The sequence below is a fragment of the Leptonychotes weddellii genome, chromosome 14, assembly GCF_054177405.1.
Source record: "Leptonychotes weddellii isolate Sample4059 chromosome 14, ASM5417740v2, whole genome shotgun sequence".
Lineage (NCBI taxonomy): Eukaryota > Metazoa > Chordata > Mammalia > Carnivora > Phocidae > Leptonychotes > Leptonychotes weddellii.
Window position 1 is genome coordinate 10,970,256 of NC_138382.1, and position 18,658 is coordinate 10,988,913.

Consider the following 18,658-nt stretch of genomic DNA (forward strand, 5'->3'; position numbering starts at 1 on the left):
CTTTGTTCCTCAGGGCCTGTGACATAATAGATTCTCAATAAATGTTTGTTGACTGACTGCTACATAGACACCTACCTCACAGGAATTCTCCCCTCCCTCCTCTATCATAAGCTGCTGGGTGGGGCTCTGACTGACCTTAAATCTAGAGGGGCTTTTCTGCTGCCACACATAGGCTCTATGAAGTGCACAGTTGGATGGTGGGAGTTACCACCCGTCCCACAGCGCAGCTGGCTGGGTGGATGTGAGGAGCCAGGAAGGCTAGGAGGGAGGCCTAGCGAGACTGTATAGCTGGGCTACCTTCACGAATCCTCTGTGTTTACCCTGAGACTTCCGTCCCTTCGAGCCATCACCAGCCCCCTTTCCCAGCCCAGGACCTCCTCTCAAAGGGGAGGAAAGCAAGGACAGGGGCCAGATCTAATCTGCAGCTATTTATTTGAATCCTCGTGTCGCCTCTCCTGGCTTACCTTGGCCTGAAATATTAAGGAAGGGAGGTCTTAGGACGAGGGGTTGGAGTGCTGCCCGAGATACCAGAGCCAGCTGGTAGCCTCACGCTTCCTCGTCTGCAGTGCTGTATTCCTAAACCCTAGCCCATGGTTTCTTCAACTTGAGCATGCATCAGAATCACCTGGAGGGCTGGCGAAGGCACCGATGGCTGCGCCCTACGTCTGGAGAGTCTGCTTCGGTGTGCCTGGTGTGGGGCTCGAGAGTTTACATTTCTAACGAGTTCCCAGGTAAAGCTGGTGACAACAGGTTGAGGGCCACTGTCCTAGCCGTCAGGGATTTCCGCACCTGCTGCCGTCCTGGTGGCTTCTCACCGGGGTCCATCTTTTTTTTTTTTTTTTTTAAGATTTTTATTTATTTTTTAGAGAGTGAGCGAGAGAGAAACAGCATGAGAGGGGAGAGGGTCAGAGGGAGAAGCAGGCTCCCCGCTGAGCGGGGAGCCCGATGTGGGACTCGATCCCAGGACCCTGGGATCACGACCTGAGTCGAAGGCAGACGCCCAACCATCTGAGCCACCCAGGCGCCCTCACCGGGGTCCATCTTAAGGAGGAAAAACTCCGTGTGTGTGGGCAAAGGGGGGGATGGGAAATGACTTGGAGTTTTTCTAACCCTGAGTCACACTTTCCTACACCTAACTGGACAACACAGAGGTTGATAGCTTCATTTTGTAACCGGCAGAAATATTTTTGTGAAATCTCAACATAAAAGAGATGGGGGCTGAGCGGCTGCGGGGAAACAGAAGCACAGAGACCCCAGCGCGAAAACTTCTCCAACAGGCCCTGAGGGGGCGTGGCGGCGGGAGGGGGCGTGGTGGCGGGAGGGGGCGTGGCGGCGAGCCGCGGCCCCGCCGCGCCCTCGCGGGGTTGCGGGCAGGAGGGTCCGGGCGGGAGGACGTCCGCCCACGCGCGCTGTAAACAGTTCCGGGCTCTTGAGGGACCCCCGCGGCTTGCTTTGGTGACCGCGCGCAGAAGTATGTGGTGCTGGGAATGGGAGGGCCGCGTGTGAAACCACAAAGCCCTACTTGTATATGGGAAGGCCGGAAAGCCTACAGACTTTTCCACGTTTCCAGGATCTTGTGTGCCCGCGCGCTGCGGGAGGCGCGGAGGCGGGACCTGTGGGGTCCTCAGCCTCGGGGCGGTTGAGCATCTGGGCTGGGTCCACGGACGCCGGGCGGGGCGGCCGCCTCGCCAGGCCGAGGAGGAACAGGTCGGATAGGAAGGTGGTCAGCGCCTCCCTGCTCGGCCTCCTCGGACGCCGGGACTCTGGGGCTGACCCCCTGCTGACCCGAGCCTGCAGAGCCCTGCCCTGTCCGCTGTTGCATGCCGCCTCAGGAGAAATGGATATCCAGGCCGGCAGGTTCCTGGCAGCCCGACTGCTTGGCAGCCTCTTCCAGAACAGTCCGCGGAGTACAGACTGCTCCCTGTCTTCTTCCAGTCTGGTCCCTGGAGGGATTCCAGTCTCCCTGCCCAAGTCTTTTCCCTTTTCTGCTTATCATGGGGAAGGAACATGCATCAGGGCGTTAAATCGCGGGAGAGGAGCTCCTACTGAGCAGCGCAGAGCCCTTAGCAGTAGAAGGCCTCAGTTCTCAGAGAGCGACGCAAAGACCACAGCAAATTTATTACAGTTGTTGAGTTCACAAATGGGAAGTCCACAGCCCTGGTCAGGAAGTAGAAGGCGCTGTGAATAGGAAGACCTAAGAGTGGACGATCAAGTAGAACAAGGCCAAGCAAGGCATCATCCATTTAAAAAAAAAAGAATAAAAAAAATCCAGTCTCATAGAATGGGACTAGTGTACCCCTCCAAACTCTCAGGATGGGGGCATGCCGATTAGAATTTAAGTATCCCCAAAGCAGTTTAAAAGCCCAAAAGAAGGGCTCTAAATATATTTAAGAGATTTTGGGGGGGTGACCCCCATATGATGGCATCTAATAGATACTGCATCCCTTTTTTTCTGGAAGAGAACATTCGAGAGCTATAACCTAAGATACTGAGGGTCTTTTCACCTGTCTTGGTAATGAAGGCAAGGGTGAATTTATGAATTTGTAGGAATCCTTTTTTTCTGTGGAGCCCGATACATATTTTCCCACTCACTGTAGTACAATGAGTAGGATTGTTCCAGAGCTCCTGAGGGTGCAGTGGACTTGATGGAGAGTAATTCTTCCAGAAAAGACCTTGCCTGCTGACTGTAGTTCCAGGGGGAAATGCAAAAGAATCATCACACAGCACGAGCCAGCCTTCCCTCCAGCCTAGAGAATGGGAGTTTGTGGGGCACGTTGAGCAGGGTTGCAGAGCCCTCTGGTGGACCATTGCTTGAGCACATTCATTTTAGCAGCTCACATTCTGAAGGCCCCTGAGACTGGCTTTGACTTCAAGCAAGTCCTATCTATGGGAGTGGGGTTACGATAGCTCCTTTTACAACATGGGGATTAGGGGGAGAAGAGGGGTACCCACGCCCTCAACCCGAAGGACAAGAAATCTCTTCATTTCACCTCAGTGATGCCCAGCGCTGGTGGAAAGGCCGGTGTTGAACAGGTACATAATAAATGTTGAGAAGGAATAAACCAGAGGATAAATTAATGAATGAGAGCATAGTTCCTCCTCCCAGAGCTGCTGAAACGCATTTGAAGAATCAGAGGTATTGGATGACAGTGTCCAAAGAGACCCAGAGTAAAGGGTTGCAGTGGGAGTTAAAAGTGGGAAAATGGAACAATTTGAGAAGTCCTGTTTATAGAGTTGACGAAAGAGAGGCGTAAACAGTGTCGAAGACAACTGGAGGGTTTCTTGGGGCAAGAGCTCTCTGGGCAAAAGCTAGAGCAAACCCTAAGCATACACAGAGTGGCAACCTCTAGACGCACACACTGATGCTTCCCCAGGTTGTCAGCGGCCCTCAAGGCCAAGTCTGTTATTTCTATGGCAGCATTAGACAACCCAGTTTCTGGCTTAATTTGGATCCCTAGCAGCCACCTCTCCCTTCCACCCACAAGTGTAACTAACCACCGTCTTTCTCCAATGTTCTCTTTTACAAAAGTAGTTACCTCTCTCATCTTTTCTATTCCCAGGGTGAATATATAGGAAATGACGATCCATTCCTGCGTGGAAGGCCAGCGCTCCATCTTCACTAACACGATATAGTTGAAGAGCATCAAGTATCCGATGTACGCCAGCTGTAAGGAAACACAATAAATAGCACACTCTGGCTCCGAAGACCCAGGGGCCCTGCACTCGGGCAAGGCCACCGCCCCGCAGGACAGAACAAGGTCAGCAAGCAGGACGCAGAATTCACGACGGAATTAACCTCAAAGCTTTCAACTAGTCAAATAATAATTTTTTTTTTTAAGATTTTATTTATTTATTTGAGAGAGAGAGAATGAGAGAGAGCATATGAGAGGGGGGAGGGTCAGAGGGAGAAGCAGACTCCCTGCCGAGCAGGGAGCCCGATGTGGGACTCGATCCAGGGACTCCAGGATCATGACCTGAGCCGAAGGCAGTCGCTTAACCAACTGAGCCACCCACGCGCCCATAGTCAAATAATAATTTTAAAAAGACTGTAATAATAGAAATCATATGATATGCTGTCTTCCTTTTGACCCTTACATGTGTCTCTGGGTCCCAGTACTTTGCTTATACCTCTGTGTCATGATGCATCATTTTGTTTCACAATTACCCAGTTTCTCATGTCTTTCTGGCTAAAAAGGGAACCTCTTCTCTCAGGGCAGTTCTTGCTCATGCCTGAGCCTCAGGTTCCTGAACTAGGGCACACAGTGGATTTGTGCTTATTAATGGACGCCAGGTAGATTAAATGTCTGTAGGAAGGAAAGGAAGACACATTCTGTACTTGTAAACTGGTCAAACCAACGTAAAAATAGACTGGACTTTATCTTAAAGTCCCACTTGAATTCTTTTCTGATATCATGTCTTCTTCTTTTTTTTTTTTTTCCTCCTACCTTAATGTGTTTGGCTTGGTGGGACCCTGGGCGGGTTTTATCTATTTTCCATTGCATCACCTCCCCACCCTATCCAAGTTGGGATATTCCTCCCTGGTTTCTGCTTCTTCGAAAGAATACAAGAGAAGATAAAGCGATGTATAGAAAGGAATGGGTCTGTGTGGCCAACCGTGGCTTGGAGTGGGGTGTAATCCTCACGAGGCTCGAATCCTGGTTGAATGCTGACAGGACTGGCTGAAGTGCTAGGTGTCCGAGGAAAACTCAGGGCTCACGTTTGGTGACTGTCACTGGAAGATTCAGCTATGTCTCAACGAGTAGGGTGGAGTGGAGGAGGGCTGGTGAGGTTCTTGCACAGGGGACCGAGGAACCTCTGGAGAAAAAGGCCCCCTCAGGGAAATGGCACATAAGCTCAACCTTTTCTAGGCAATGCCTCGAGCTGACTAAGGTGCCTGCTGGCTTTGGGGGCCCTCGGGGCTGTGAGTGGGAACTGAGAGTGAGTTTATTCCTATCTGCACTCTTCAGAGCCCACATAGCAAAGAACAGGACACGGTGTGGGCAAAGAGGTTGAGGCCTTGGAGGTACAGCGTAGCTTCGGCGCCCTGGTGGGCAGCTTAGCAGGTGGAGAAAGGCGCAGCCTGGCTGAGAGGCAGAAGGGGAACTGGCAGCCCTAGAGAGCTAAAGACAAGCTGCGTTCTCTGCTAATGGGGCCACTCACTCTCTCTCTTCCTTTCTTTCCTTTCTCAATAAAAGGGATGCGTAGATTCTTAATAGGAGTCAAAGGTATTTTTAAAGACCCTATTAACATTGGTGCATCTACAGACACAACCCTCTAATTTCTCATCTCTGGCAAGGTGAACAGATGTCAGAGTTCCACGAGATTAGGTGCGGAAGCTGTGGAGAGGCCGGAGGGCCAGGAGGGCTCATTCTCCACCTCACGGATGCGCTTTTGTACGCCCACCCCTTCAGGGACTGTCATTCTGTTCCACACCTCAGGTCCCACTCCGCCCCTTCAGGATCATTAGCACCCTCTGCAAACCTCACTTGAGAAGTCAGCTCTACTTAAAATCACGTAGGATGGTGTTTAAAATCTAACTTGGTTCATGTGGTTCCTGTTTTCCATTATACACTGGCATCCCACTCTCTGGCGTCCCCGTGAGTATTTCTCAAGACACAGTGGACTTTGATGGCTAAACTCTAAAACATAGTCTCAGCCTCCTTCCGGCCTGAAATCCTTCTTTCTGGTTGCTTCTTTTTGTTTGTTGGATCCCATTGCATTGCTTCTAGGAGAAACCAGTCTCCTTAACTGCCCTGGTGTTTATTATTTTACCCAATTCATTGCAACACATTCCAAAGCATTATCTTCTCTTGTCACATGTAGGCCCAGTGACACCCACATATTCTCCCAGAACCTCGGCATTTTAGCATTTAACTCCTCCAACCTGCCTCTGTCCTCCAAATACGGGTCTAGCATATTCGTTTGGTGGAAGGAATGTAGACACCCAAGTCAGTGAAATTGGGATTTAAATCCTAGCTCAGGTCCTTCCAAGCTGTATCATTTTGTGTAAATCATGTCATCTGCCTGGGCCTCCAATCCTGTGATGATAGCTACTGACCTTACAGAGCTTTGGGAAGGACTGGGGGGAGAGTGGGGGGAACAATGTGTATCTCCTTCCTGACAGTAGAGGCCCAGTGAATGGTGGCTACTGTTATTATTTGCCTCTTTTTTTCCAAGAAACTTCTATTCCTCTTGTCTCCTCTTAACCTCACTCCTTGCTTCCTTTTGATCCCATTAACTAGTCATACCTCTCCTTTTCTAAACTGCCCTCCTTATTGTTTATGCTTCTTCCATGATCAGCCTGTTCTTTAAATCCCAGTTACTCTATAATGCTTTTCCTTCCATAATCAGGTACAATATAACATTTTGGGACAACTCTCAAAACATGGACTTCCAAAAATACGGCTTTAAACGTGTTTAAATGGCACGACAGAGGACTGGCGGCTGTCTGGGAGGCAACCTATCTTAGAACTCACCAACATTCATGGGGTCTTTGCTGCAGATTACCTTAATGTGACATGCTTTCATGTTGTGTGTGTGTGTGTGTGTAGACACGTACACACATATCTTCTGTGAGCTTTAACAAGCTCTGGGTAGAATGTCAAAGCTTTGAACAGAAACATAACCTTATGACTCTTATTGAAGCCAGTGGGAATCCTATAAGGGTTTGTATTTTATTGGCTTCTACAGTCTTTGTATAAATTTTCCATTGACCAAGATGCACAACTCCTAAACTATGCAATGCAAGCCCCACAGCCCGAGGCAGGTTGCGTGGATCTCTGGGGGGCCTTTTCCCACGGCTGCTGGAGAGTGGAGGGGACACGTGGCATTGAAATGGAGGAAGGAGTCTGTCACTGCCGGAGGAGCTCAGAGCACGTCCCTTGCGCTCTGACTTGGGTCCTCTTTTATACCTTGAATTGGCATCCTCTCCAACTGGGCACTTGAAATGGCTTTCATCGCAAACCAGGTCTGGGAGCCAGTTGGATCCCTGCCTCCTTTCTTCTTGGAACAGAAGAGGACCCAACCTGCTCTTCCGGAAGCTTGCTAAGATATTAGAAGTGAGGTTATGCGGAACTGAGGTGTGTCCTATCTTTCAGAAACTTGGGAGCATAGAAGGGGATGTTTTTTGAAATCAGAGTGGGAAATAATCTTACAGAAAAGAACACAACCGCAAGCCAAGGGGACCTTTGCTCTAAAGCTGAATTCTACTGTTAAGCCTCTCTGGGGACTTAAAAATTGGGTGCTCCTCGTCTCGGCGTACTTCCTTGAGGCCTGGGCTTTGCAAATGCATAAACGTGGATTTCTGAAAGTCATGTAAACACAACCGAACAGGACTGGGGCGTCCTGTATACAATCAGCTGTGCAGAAGGGAGCTGGACACACAGGCTCCCCTTCTCAGAGGCAGCTTCACGACCTGCGACTAACGATACAAGGAAAGCAGTGTGTCCCAAGCTTCCCGAACCACAGGACTCACTCGGGCAGCTTGTTAAACCTAGAGCCTCCTCATCTCCTCCTTGGAGATTTGATTTAATGGGTCTGTGATGGGACCAGGATTTGCATTTCTAACAAGATTCTTTATCATCATAGAATCTTGGGAAAATACCGGGCTAAAAACTCAGCCCTCTGTCTGGGGCAGTGGTTCTCAACCCTGGCTACCCATTACAACTACCTAGGAGCTTTGAAATATCCCGATGCTTGGGCTGTGCCCCAGACAAATGATGTCAGAATCGCTGAGAAGAGAACCCAGGTGCCTTTACAAAAATAGATGAAGATAGAGATTAAATAGAACCCAGATGTTTTTTTCTTTTTAAAGTACTCCAGGTGGTTCCAATGTGTAGCCGAGACTGAAAACCACTGTCCAGGGCATTGGTTTAAAAGCATCCTTGGGGTGCCTGGGTGGCTCAGTCGTTGAGTGTCTGCCTTCGGCTCAGGTCATGATCCCGGCCAGGGTCCTGGGATGGAGGCCTGCATCAGGCTCCCTGCTCGGCGGGAGGCCTGCTTCCCCCTCTCCCACTCCCCCTGCTGTGTTCCCTCTCTCTCTGTCTCTCTGTCAAAATGAATAAATGAAATCTTAAAAAAACAACAACAACAACAATAAAAGCATCCTTGGCTAACGAATTGCTACAGCTGAATAAATGGGGACCAAGGGAATCAAGGAAATAAAGTTAATACTGAACAAAGATCAAGGGAAAAAAGAGATGTTTTGGAAGGATAAGAGAAGGGAGTCCTGTATTTGTAAAGGTGATAGATAATTCTCGATACTATTGCTTCTCCTGGTTCCTTTACGCTCTATGTCAGGAGTTAGCAAACTTCTTCTGTAAATGACCAGAAAGTCAATTTTTGAGACTTTGTGGGCCTGACAATCTTTATGGCAAGTAATTGACTCAACCCTTGTAGCACAAAAGCAGCCAGATTATAGGTAAACAAGTGAAATTGGTTGTGTTCCAATAAAACTTTATGGACACTGCAGTGTGAATTTCATATAATTTTCATGTGTCATAAAGTGTTCTCCGTTGATTTTATTTTCAATTCTTTAAAAATGTAAAAACCATTTGTAGCTCACAGTCCACAATAATGGGCCTGGATTTGGGACTGGATTCGCCCTGTGGGAATGTAGTTTGCAGAGTCCTGTTCTAGGCGGGGACAATTGAGGCAGCCTGGTATAAGTGGAAGGACAGGAATGGGTGTAAAATGCAGTAAAATTATTATCTTGATAAAACTGTTAGTTTAAGGAAAGTATATGTAAAGCACTTATAACAGTGCGTCACAGTAGGTGTTCAACAATGGGATATTATCATTATTGAGTGGATGGATGAATAAAAAACACTATCACTGTGCAATGTGACTAGCCTCGGAATAAAAACAGTTACATTTATATTGTGCTTACATGTTCCAAGCACTGTTCTAAGTGCTTTACATATTTTAACACATTTAATCTTTCCCAAATCCTACAAATTAGGTACTATTATTATCCCTATCTTAAGGAATCTGGGCACGGAGTGCTCAAGTAGCTAGTTTGAGGTCACACAATAATACTGAGAGGCACAGACAGGATTTCTGTTCAGCCTGTCTTACCCCAAAGTCCATGCTGGTCACCACTAACTTGTTTACTGCAAGGTAAAAATCATATATATGTAAAATATATAAATCAAAATTATTTTTGCAAGTCTTAATTCTTTCTGAGGAGTATTTTTTTGTAATATTCATATATTTGAGTTTTTACTTCACTGAAAAAATCTGATAATTATATTTTGATTATATCCTCTTCCAAGACCATAGTTGAAAGCAGTAGTTTTCAGCTGGTGGCAACGTCAGCCCATAAGGGGACATGTGGCCATATCCGGAGACATTGTGGTTGTTACGCTCGGGGGCTGGAGACTGCTACTGGCATCTAGTGGACAGAGGCCAAGGCTGCTGCTGAACATGCCATGATGCATAGGACAGTCCTCCTTCACCAGGAACCATTCTGCCCAACACGTCAATAGCGCTGAGGTTACGAAAGCCTGATTAAAAGCCGGCGTTAAGTGTTAGCATACAGAACCACACAGAACAAGACCTCAGCTAGTCATCTGAGTCATCTTGGCCTCAGACTCGGATTTTCCTTTGCTGACTCAGGTGACTGGTGTGTATGTAGCTGGTTGTGAGAAAGGCCAAAAATACAGACGCCCGTCCTTCCCCTGGGACAGTGCCACCGTGGCTGGGAGAACAGAGCTGACCTGGGCCCGAGCTCACCTTCGGCTTAAAATACCATGAAACGTAGAAGTAGAAAACCAACAGTCGAGCCATTTCTACTATATCCAGAGGCTATTTCAGGGACCATCTTTCATCTCAAGGGCAGAAAACTCTTGCGTGGTGGGCACTGCACTGTCTTTGCTGTGACTGTAGGTTACTGTGAGTGGTTTTTGCTGCTTTGGTTGGCATGTTGTTTAATTGTGTCTGAGCAAGAAAGGTTGTTTGATGACACTCCCAGGTTGGCAGTAGTCACACACTTAGGCTACCCCCCCTTTAGTGGTGTTACTTTTAACACTCTGCTCAGCCCTTACCTTTCACGTGTTCCCCAAACTCAGGATTGGCATCAAAAATGGGCAACTCTGATCCAGCGCTCATCCATCCAGAACACAGAAGTGTTTTAGAAAATGACATCTATTTTCCTGCTAGACTAGACTCATACTCATCTCACCTCTATTTCTGTCAGTTCTCACTTCTACCATTTCCTTTATTTTCTGCAAGGAGGAGAAACGCAGACACTGTGGAAGCTGCCTCACAAATTCCACACATCTTGCAGAACATTGGGAAAAGCTTTCATTCCTGCCTGTGCGATCCTTACATTGTGACTCACAGAGGAAACCGGGTAGGTGCACGAGAACCTGACCTTGACTCTCTGTGGTCATCCATGAGGAAGACGAAAAAGGAAGATGCTTACCGTGTAGAACCAGAACTTCACGATGGGTGCATTGTAGAATTCATAGATTTTTCTGCCCAGGGGGATTAGCCGGTGTCTGCTCTGAACTTCCTCTTCATCCTTCTTTCTGGAAGACTCCCCATTGTTTCGTCCCAACATTGCCTACAGTGGAAGAGAATCAATACCATCATGGCAGTGCTCTGGGGAACAGGTAGTTTAATTGTGCTCATTTTACAAATCAGGAATGCATGCTCATGGAACTAGAGAGTTTTGTCCAAGTTCCCCAGAGATTCAGAGGCTGTGCCTTCCCTAAGGGTGCATTTGCATTATATATAGAATCAAAGGTTTTTGCCTGGGATGGAAGGCCTTAGGGCTAGCTCTTGATTACACTCTTTTCTTCTACCCTGGGAGCTCTGGAAGATGTCCATGATGGAAGATACCCAGAGTTCTGAGAGGGAGAAAAATTACAGCCTGGAAAGGCCAAGAATCTGTCTTTTCTTTCCAGCCCCTCTCCCCATATATGTAATGAGACAGGAAGATCTGGATACGAATTCTGTCTTCACTCATGCTAATGACCCTTAAGTAAAAAATACACTGGACCAGTAATACCTAACTTACCCAAATGTTATGAGTGTTCCAGAGGCTAAGTTATCTGAAGTGCCTAGAGCTTAGTTAGGTGAGAAACATCTCCTCAACCCTTAGGCATAAACCTTGGTTCCTTGATTTCAAACCCCATAAATCCTGAATTACTGCTGGTATTAGTTTCATGGCAATTCCTAGGCATACCACCTTCCTCTTTGTGGGACAGTCAGCCAAGTGGGACTAGGAGAAGCAGGGCCTGACCTGGAGAGGCCTCATCTCCAAGCTGTTGGAAGTTTCTTTACAAACAGAATTGTTTCCTTCTCACTCATGGCAACAGCAGCAGCAAAAACAGTGATTAAACATCACAAAAAAGGCAGAATTTGAGGAAAGGCAAATGCACGCCTGTCTGGGCAGCAAGTGACAGGATAAGTGTCCCAAAGATGGCTGAAGATCCTATTGGTGAAGAGTTCCAGACTTTGGGTCACTCAGAAGGATGACTGAATCCTCTCTTGGATACTCAGAATCCATGGCACCTTGGGAAAATCTTTTAACCTCTCTGAATTATCTTTAAATTGGAGGTAATAATAACATCTTTTATAGGATTGGTCCATAAATCAATAAGCATCTGGCACTTAATAAGTGCTCAGTATATTCTAGCTAGTGTTTACAATGAACTGAGACTTCCTTGGATATTCTTGACTGAAATGATCTAGTTGGGAATCTCTCACCAGAAAAAAGAAAAGTGTTATCAGGGGTCTAATATAGCATAATTTATTGGCTGTCCTTCCCTTCCTTCCCTCCTTCCTCCCCCTCTCCCTCCTTCCTTCCCTTCCTTCCTTCCTTCCTTTCTTCCTTCCTTTCTTTCTTTCTTTCTTTCTTTCTTTCTTTCTTTCTTTCTTTCTTTCTTTCTTTCATTAGGTTCCATGCCCAGCATGGAGCCCAACATGGGGCCCAAACTCACAACCCTGAGATCAAGACCTGAGCTGAGATCAAGAGTTGGATGCTTAACCGACTGAGCCACTCAGGTGTGCTGGCTTTAATTCTTTCAATATTACTCTAAAGCAAGGTTAGTTCTACAATGTTTGGGAGATTTTATTTATTTTTATTATTTTATTTTATTTAAATTCAATTTGTTAACATATAGTGTATTATTAGTTTCAGAGGTAGAGTTCAGTGATTCATCAGTTGTGTGTAACACCCAGTGCTCATTCCATCAAGTGCCCTCCTTAATGCCCATCACCCAGTTACCCCATCCCCCACTTACCTCCCCTCCAGCAACCCTCAGTTTGTTCCCTCAGCATTTTTGAAATTTCATTAATTCCAGCCTAAGCAGCTTAACTCACTGATTTTCTTGATTTCTCTTCCCAGTAGCCAAACATTTCCTTTGACTACATTCCTTTAGCAGAATGTAATAGGGTCAAATACAGGCAAAATGTATGTTTTACCTCCCTCTGTTTTTGTCTTATTTTATTTTTCCTTCCCTTCCCCTATGACCCGCTGTTTTGTTTCTTAAATTCCACATATGAATGAAATCATATAATAATTGTCTTTCTCTGATTGACTTATTTCACTTAGCATAATACCCTCTAGTGCCAACTATATCGTTGCAAATGGTAAGACTTTTTTTTTTTTTGAGGGAAATGAGATTTTTATTAAGTGTAAGAACAGGGCAAATTTGTTTATCTTGAATTTGAGAACAGATAATTCTGGTTTCAAACCACCTTACTCAAGACACACATATATAAGTTTCAACTACTTTTGTCATTGCCTCAACTATCCACCTACTCAAATATATAACAATCACAAATGATGAACCCTTTAATCAATGGGATTTCTGGAGATGGTAACAAGGTAATTTCCATTCCTATATGGACTCTCTGGCTAGACAGTTACCTTGACTTAATGAATAGGTAAGATCCCATTTGATGGCCTATCCACGTCTTCCTTTTGATCAGTGAGCTGGGTCAACCTTCATGATGGATACAGCACATTAGACTTCTATAAATATTGACCACTGACCTCAAGAAACTCTGAAGTTCCATGGTATTTATCCTTCTATAATTTATAATTTATGTAACATAATTATCCTGCTTCTGTTCTACTTCTTCATCTGCTCAATAATACAGTACCATTTGGGGACATAATAGGATGTTAGTAAAGGCAGCTTGGGGAGTTTGAGGCATCTTGGAGTGTGACATCTTGGGGTAACCTCTAGGGACAGCGGCTTCCCCAACAGAGTTGAAACAATGCCCTGGGTCCATGGACAGGCTGAGACTTTAGGAGGCAGAGTGCAAACACACTTATCTGGCAATGCGTAACACAAAAAACAAAAACACCACAGCCTGTTTTGCCTTTATAATTCTGATACATTCCCAAGTGAATGCTTTTTTTTGAAAGCTTTTCTTTCGTGGGTTTAAGGAAAGCATTTTTGAAATTTCATTAATTCCAGCCTAAGCAGCTTAACTCACTGATTTTCTTGATTTCTCTTCCCAGTAGCCAAACATTTCCTTTGACTACATTCCTTTAGCAGAATGTAATAGGGTCAAATACAGGCAAAACTGCACAATATGGATTGGAGAATTTTTTGCTGGCTGGACACAGATGTCAAGTCTGGGAAAGATCTATGAAAGGCTATCAAGATGAAACTGAGACTCATATTTTGTATATAACTTTGGAAGGGCCACGGGAAAACATCCCAGTCCAAGAAAGGAGATGTTGGCTTAACACGGACGTCCAGATATCGTTCCTATGAAAAGAGTGGAGGTGTCAACGGGCTGCATTCTCCAATCCTCCCTGGGGTGAGTGAAGACCAGTGATCCAGCGGTGACAGAATTGTCACTGGGGTCAAAGGAAGCTCCACCTTAAAGATATCTGCTGTCCAGCCCTGACTTTATCAGCGCACAAGTCCCTTCTTCCATTCCTCCTAGTTCTTTCTGCCTGTGGGGAAGAAGGCCAGGCCGCACTGCTCATGGGCTGGCTTTCACTTGGGTTCTCAGTGAACAACAGCAGGACTGACTCTCTGGGAAGCAGACTTTGGACCAGATCCTCAAAGCTCTACCCAGAGCAGGAGAAGGAGCTGCTTCCTTTGTTTTCTTGCTTGAGACCCAACCAGAAAGAATGCTGATTCAGCACCAGGCCGCCTTCATAGGATCCTTCCTGAGCCTTCAAGCCATGTTATACTTGACGTAGGAGGCCCATGCATTATTTTTGGATTCTTTCTGCTACATGGTAGACAGAACCAACGGAATACCTACATTTGAGACCAAGAAGGAATTCTCTGCATCCCTGAGCCTACAGGCCTCCAAGCATGACCAGTGGGATCTCCATGCCTGGGTTCTAATCCTGGCCTTGCAACTAATTAGCTGGGTAACCTTGGGCGATTTAACTTCTCTGAGTCTCAGCTTCCTCATCTGTAAAATGGGATGATCATAATAGTACCTACCTCATGGGATAGTGTGAGGATTCCATGAGTAAGCACACGTCAAACATTTGTCACTATTTTCACAATATTTGCAAACATTTATCAAGGCTTACTGTGTGCCAGGCCCTGGTCTAGAGAATTTACATGTACACTTTTTAAACTGAAAAACCACCTGTGAGCTAGACAATGTTCTTGTTCCCATGACAGACGTTAAGCAACTGTGCCCCAGGTCCCACCATGAGTGGCAGGAGGCTCGGGGCAGGATTCTAGCTCCAGGGTGTATACTCTTTACCCCTCTACTGAAGTGTTCAGTAAAGATTTGGTATTATGACTACTAATGTTTCTGTTAATGCTTAAAATATCATTCCCTATCCTTGAAGGATTCAGAGGCCAACACTACGGTAAAATCTTTACAGAAGACAGTCATCTGATCCTATCACAGAGGCAAGCAGACTTGTCCACTCATTTTTATAAGAATCCTGAAATGGAGAACAAACTTAACTCTGTGAGTCAAACACTGTGAATGATTAATCAATCAAAAGAGTGGTCAAATGCCTATGCCCTGCTGTACTTGGGGTTGGGATTGTTTCCTCTAGGAAGGAAATATTGTTGATCTGGAAGAAAAACAATTCACAGGGTGGTCCCACTGGGATAATAACGCGAAGAGCCTTTTGTCACCAGGGCAAAACCAATTTTTGTTTTCTCTCCTCACAGGCTTTTTGGGTCATCACAGTCACGGTGGGGAAGGTGGGGGATATCGAGGAAGGCCTATGGAGTTGTTACTTGATGTCTCCAAAACTCTGAAGCCCTGTCTGTCCCTTTAATGGCATGTGATATTTTTAGACTTTGGGTACAATCCAGTAGCAGTCATGCTACTCAGGGGCTGTGGGAAGCTGTCCCATGCCCAGCTGCCCCGTTCTCCCTGCAGAACAAAGCATCCACGTTCTATAATTACACCAGGGAGAGCTAATAAAAGCCTTCCATACAAAACTCAAAATTCAATTAATCCTGTGTTTGTGAGCCTGACCCTGAAGACAGAAAAAGGCATAGCATCTGATCCCCGGCACAGTTCGAGCCCAGGGAAGCTGGCTCCTCCCACCACATAAATGCCTTTGCCTCCTTCGTAGGCCCAGACTGCCCTCTCACCTGCTTGCGTATAAAGCATTGCCTGTTTGGAAAGCTGAGGGTGCCTTGCTTTTGAATTTCCCTGGGTTGTCCTGTGCCACAGACTCTGGCTGAAGGATTCTGCACAGAAATAGGCCCTATGGTTATGCTATTTATGCACAGAGAAGACACTTTTATAATACCCGGGTCTCAGTACTTCAACGAAGCACCCGGTTGGAGGGTGAGCTCGGGAGTGACTGAGACTTAAGCCGTAGCATTGGGACAAGTGGGTTAGGGTTGCTGCCCGTGGACCATGACCGTGTAGTTTTCCTTACTGTCAGTTCCATGTCCTCTTCATCTTTTTCCTTCGTGGGCTTCTCTGGCTCTTCCGGCTCCTTCTCTTGAAGGTGGATTTCCTGGGCCTGAGACATATAGGGCATGTCGTCTTTGTTCTTGAACTCCAAGCTGAGAATTGAAGGAGGAAGTAGAATTCCCAGAATTACCTAAAGTAATAATAATGATAATAATAATAATCACATTTAAAGGATTAAGATTAGGGCGGGTTTTTTTTTAGAATCAGAGTGGCCTAGGGTGGGGGGGTGTGTGTACGCATGCGCGTGCGCTGTGTGTGCCCCAAGCGAGGACCTGCATATGTTACTGCCCAGGGGGTCACTCTTGCCCGTCTGAGAACTGTCACACACAGCGGTAGCTCAGCCCGATTTTGGAGAAACAGAGCATCTTGCTCAAATACATCTTACTCAGTTAATGTCCACTTGGCATGGGGGAAACTGAGGAAAGTGACAGACCCTGCCCGAGGCAAAAGTGGGAAAGAACTCAGATTCTCCTTTAGCCATTAGCACTTGGCTTTGCGAAATCAATTCATACGTATGTCCGCTGGCATTTATTTGCTAACATGTCAAGTGGAGCCGATTATGCATCATCTTGTTATCTCTGTAAAAAATGCTGTCCCCAGTTCACCTTGAGAAAGTCCATGTGGGAAAGCATGTTTTCATTGCCGATGACTCCCCTGGCATCTGTTACTATAGCGATCGCACACAGACACACACACCCGTGGGTTCAGTATTCGCCATGAGAACCCCCTACACAAAGACTCCAGGAGGCTCAGCACTGTGTTCCTCTCAGGTATAAACGACACGCTTCCACCTCCATGGGCCCTTCTCCTGGGAGGACGATCTCATTCTGCCTTTGAATGATAATTCAGGCATGTGACTTGAGCCCTCTCGATCTTCTCCTGCCTCTCCTCTCAGTCACTAAACTGGGTCTGCTATACAAGGCTTCTGAATGCGAGCCCCTTGAAGAAACCGCATCAAGGTGAGGGGCTCGGAGAGATCCCGAACAGTAAGTGAAAATGATCCTCAAGTAATGAGGCAGGGACAGCCTGTGCTTGAATGCCCACGGGGACTCGGGAGCAGCCAAGAGAAAAGGGAGGGTGGTGACCCTGAAGTCGGGGTGCCTGGCAGGCCTGGGAAGGCTCAGGTGGCATGCTGGCAGCCGTCAGGGGACATGACACCCTGTCCTCGGAGCTGAGAGCCAGGCTTGGCGGTCACTAGTGGTGTGGCTGTGGAGCGCCCACGACCCATGTCATGGAGCCCTTCTGTGACTCTGGGCCAAGAGCCCACGGGAAGGTTGGCATGGGGGAGGGGTGCTGGTTCCATCAGGGTGGCCTCAGCAAAATGCTCTGGTCTGATGGCCCTTCTGCTTTGGGCTGACCTCAGAGTTACCTAGATCAGGTAGCTCCAGGTAATATGAGCTTGACTTCCGTTGTCAGAGCCACAAACTCTAGACAGAGAAAGCATTTGCAAACATTCTTTCAATCTTTCCCTCCCATTTTTTTCTTTCTCTGTACTTCTTTCAGTGTAATGTCTTCCTTGTGAAACACTACAGAAAACAAAGAAGCAAAGCCACATGTCATCCTACGTCTTGTACTTTCGAGCCCAGAGGTAACCACTACAAACAACTTATGGTGTACCCTTCCTGGTTACTTAACAAAATTATGTATAAATATAACTATGCACGTACATGCTTAAAAAAAAACAAATATGGACTCAGGCTCTATATAACTGGTCTACAAATTGTTTTTCTTCACTTAAGAATAGATTGGGATGGGGTGCCTGGGTGGCTCAGTTGGTTAAGCGACTGCCTTCAGCTCAGGTCATGATCCCAGGGTCCTGGGATCGAGTCCCGCATCGGGCTCCCTGCTCTGCGGGAAGCCTGCTTCTCCCTCTCCCACTCCCCCTGCTTGTGTTCCCTCTCTCGCTGTGTCTCTCTCTGTCAAATAAATAAATAAAATCTTTTTTAAAAAAAAAAGAATAGATTGGGATGATCTAGCAACATCTTTACGTATAAATCCATCTCCTTTTTATTTCAGTTTAAAACATTTCTCAAGCATAGCTGCTAAGAGCCAGTGTCTCTACGACAAGGTACAAAGGAGGGCCAAGACATTCAGGCTCAGGCGGTGGTGACGGGTTGCCCAGTAAGGGGTTCTTGGTGCAGCATGGCTCATGCCAGAGCAAATCGTACCTCCTACAGTACCTCGGTGTGCCCATCACCTCTGGATCTTCTGCAAAATACTAACGTCTGGGCATGCCATCTCTAGAGGTTCTGACTTAGCAGTCTCTATATGAAAAAAAAAAAAAAAAACAACCCACTCTAGAGACTCTAGAGAAGATTCTGATACATAGTTGGGGCTTAAAACCAGCCTCCTGAGACAAGAGAATGCCCAGTCCCGCTGCAGACTTGGCTTGGCGAGCTCCAAACCAACCCTCTGGTCCTCCTAGCCAATGGGGCCTTCTGGGCGTGCTGACCTTGAGGCCTGAGTTCTTGCGCATCCGGAGCCGGCCCATCCACATATCTGTGAGCAGCATCTGGCTGCACGTGTGCGCAATGAAGTCGCGGTGCTTGGCGGCCACAGCTAGCTGCAGGCAGGTGGCGTTGCTCCAGTTCTTCAGTTCATACGTCAGCAGCTTCATGGCCAGCTGCTCATCCTGCTTGTAGGACTGGTCTAGGAGCTCCACAGCCAGCTGGCCGAAGTCCCTGGAAGACAGAATGCGAGGAGGTGTCTTTTGGCCATCTTGGAGACTTAGATGATGAAAGCGGGGACCCAGTGGCCAAGCCACGGGAGGTGGTTA

The 18,658-nt window shown here is 46.8% G+C and overlaps 1 protein-coding gene and 1 long non-coding RNA gene across 7 annotated transcripts in view; one reads left to right on the top strand and one right to left on the bottom strand.

Moving 5' to 3' along the window:
* TRPM3 (transient receptor potential cation channel subfamily M member 3) overlaps positions 1-18,658 on the bottom strand; it is a 535,004-nt gene that overhangs the window by 62,176 nt on the left and 454,170 nt on the right. For all 6 annotated transcript variants that reach the window (XM_081802839.1, XM_081802841.1, XM_081802838.1 and 3 more), the window contains 4 exons: positions 18,335-18,563; positions 15,845-16,012; positions 10,424-10,564; positions 3,537-3,665 (listed from right to left, as the gene is read on the bottom strand). In XM_081802839.1, coding sequence (XP_081658965.1) covers positions 3,537-3,665; positions 10,424-10,564; positions 15,845-16,012; positions 18,335-18,563 — 667 coding nt within the window. The remainder of the gene's footprint in view (positions 1-3,536; positions 3,666-10,423; positions 10,565-15,844; positions 16,013-18,334; positions 18,564-18,658) is intronic.
* Positions 1,359-8,469, top strand: LOC145716987 (uncharacterized). The gene is made up of 2 exons (XR_014139942.1): positions 1,359-3,033; positions 3,561-8,469. It is a non-coding gene; the product is annotated as an uncharacterized LOC145716987 (long non-coding RNA).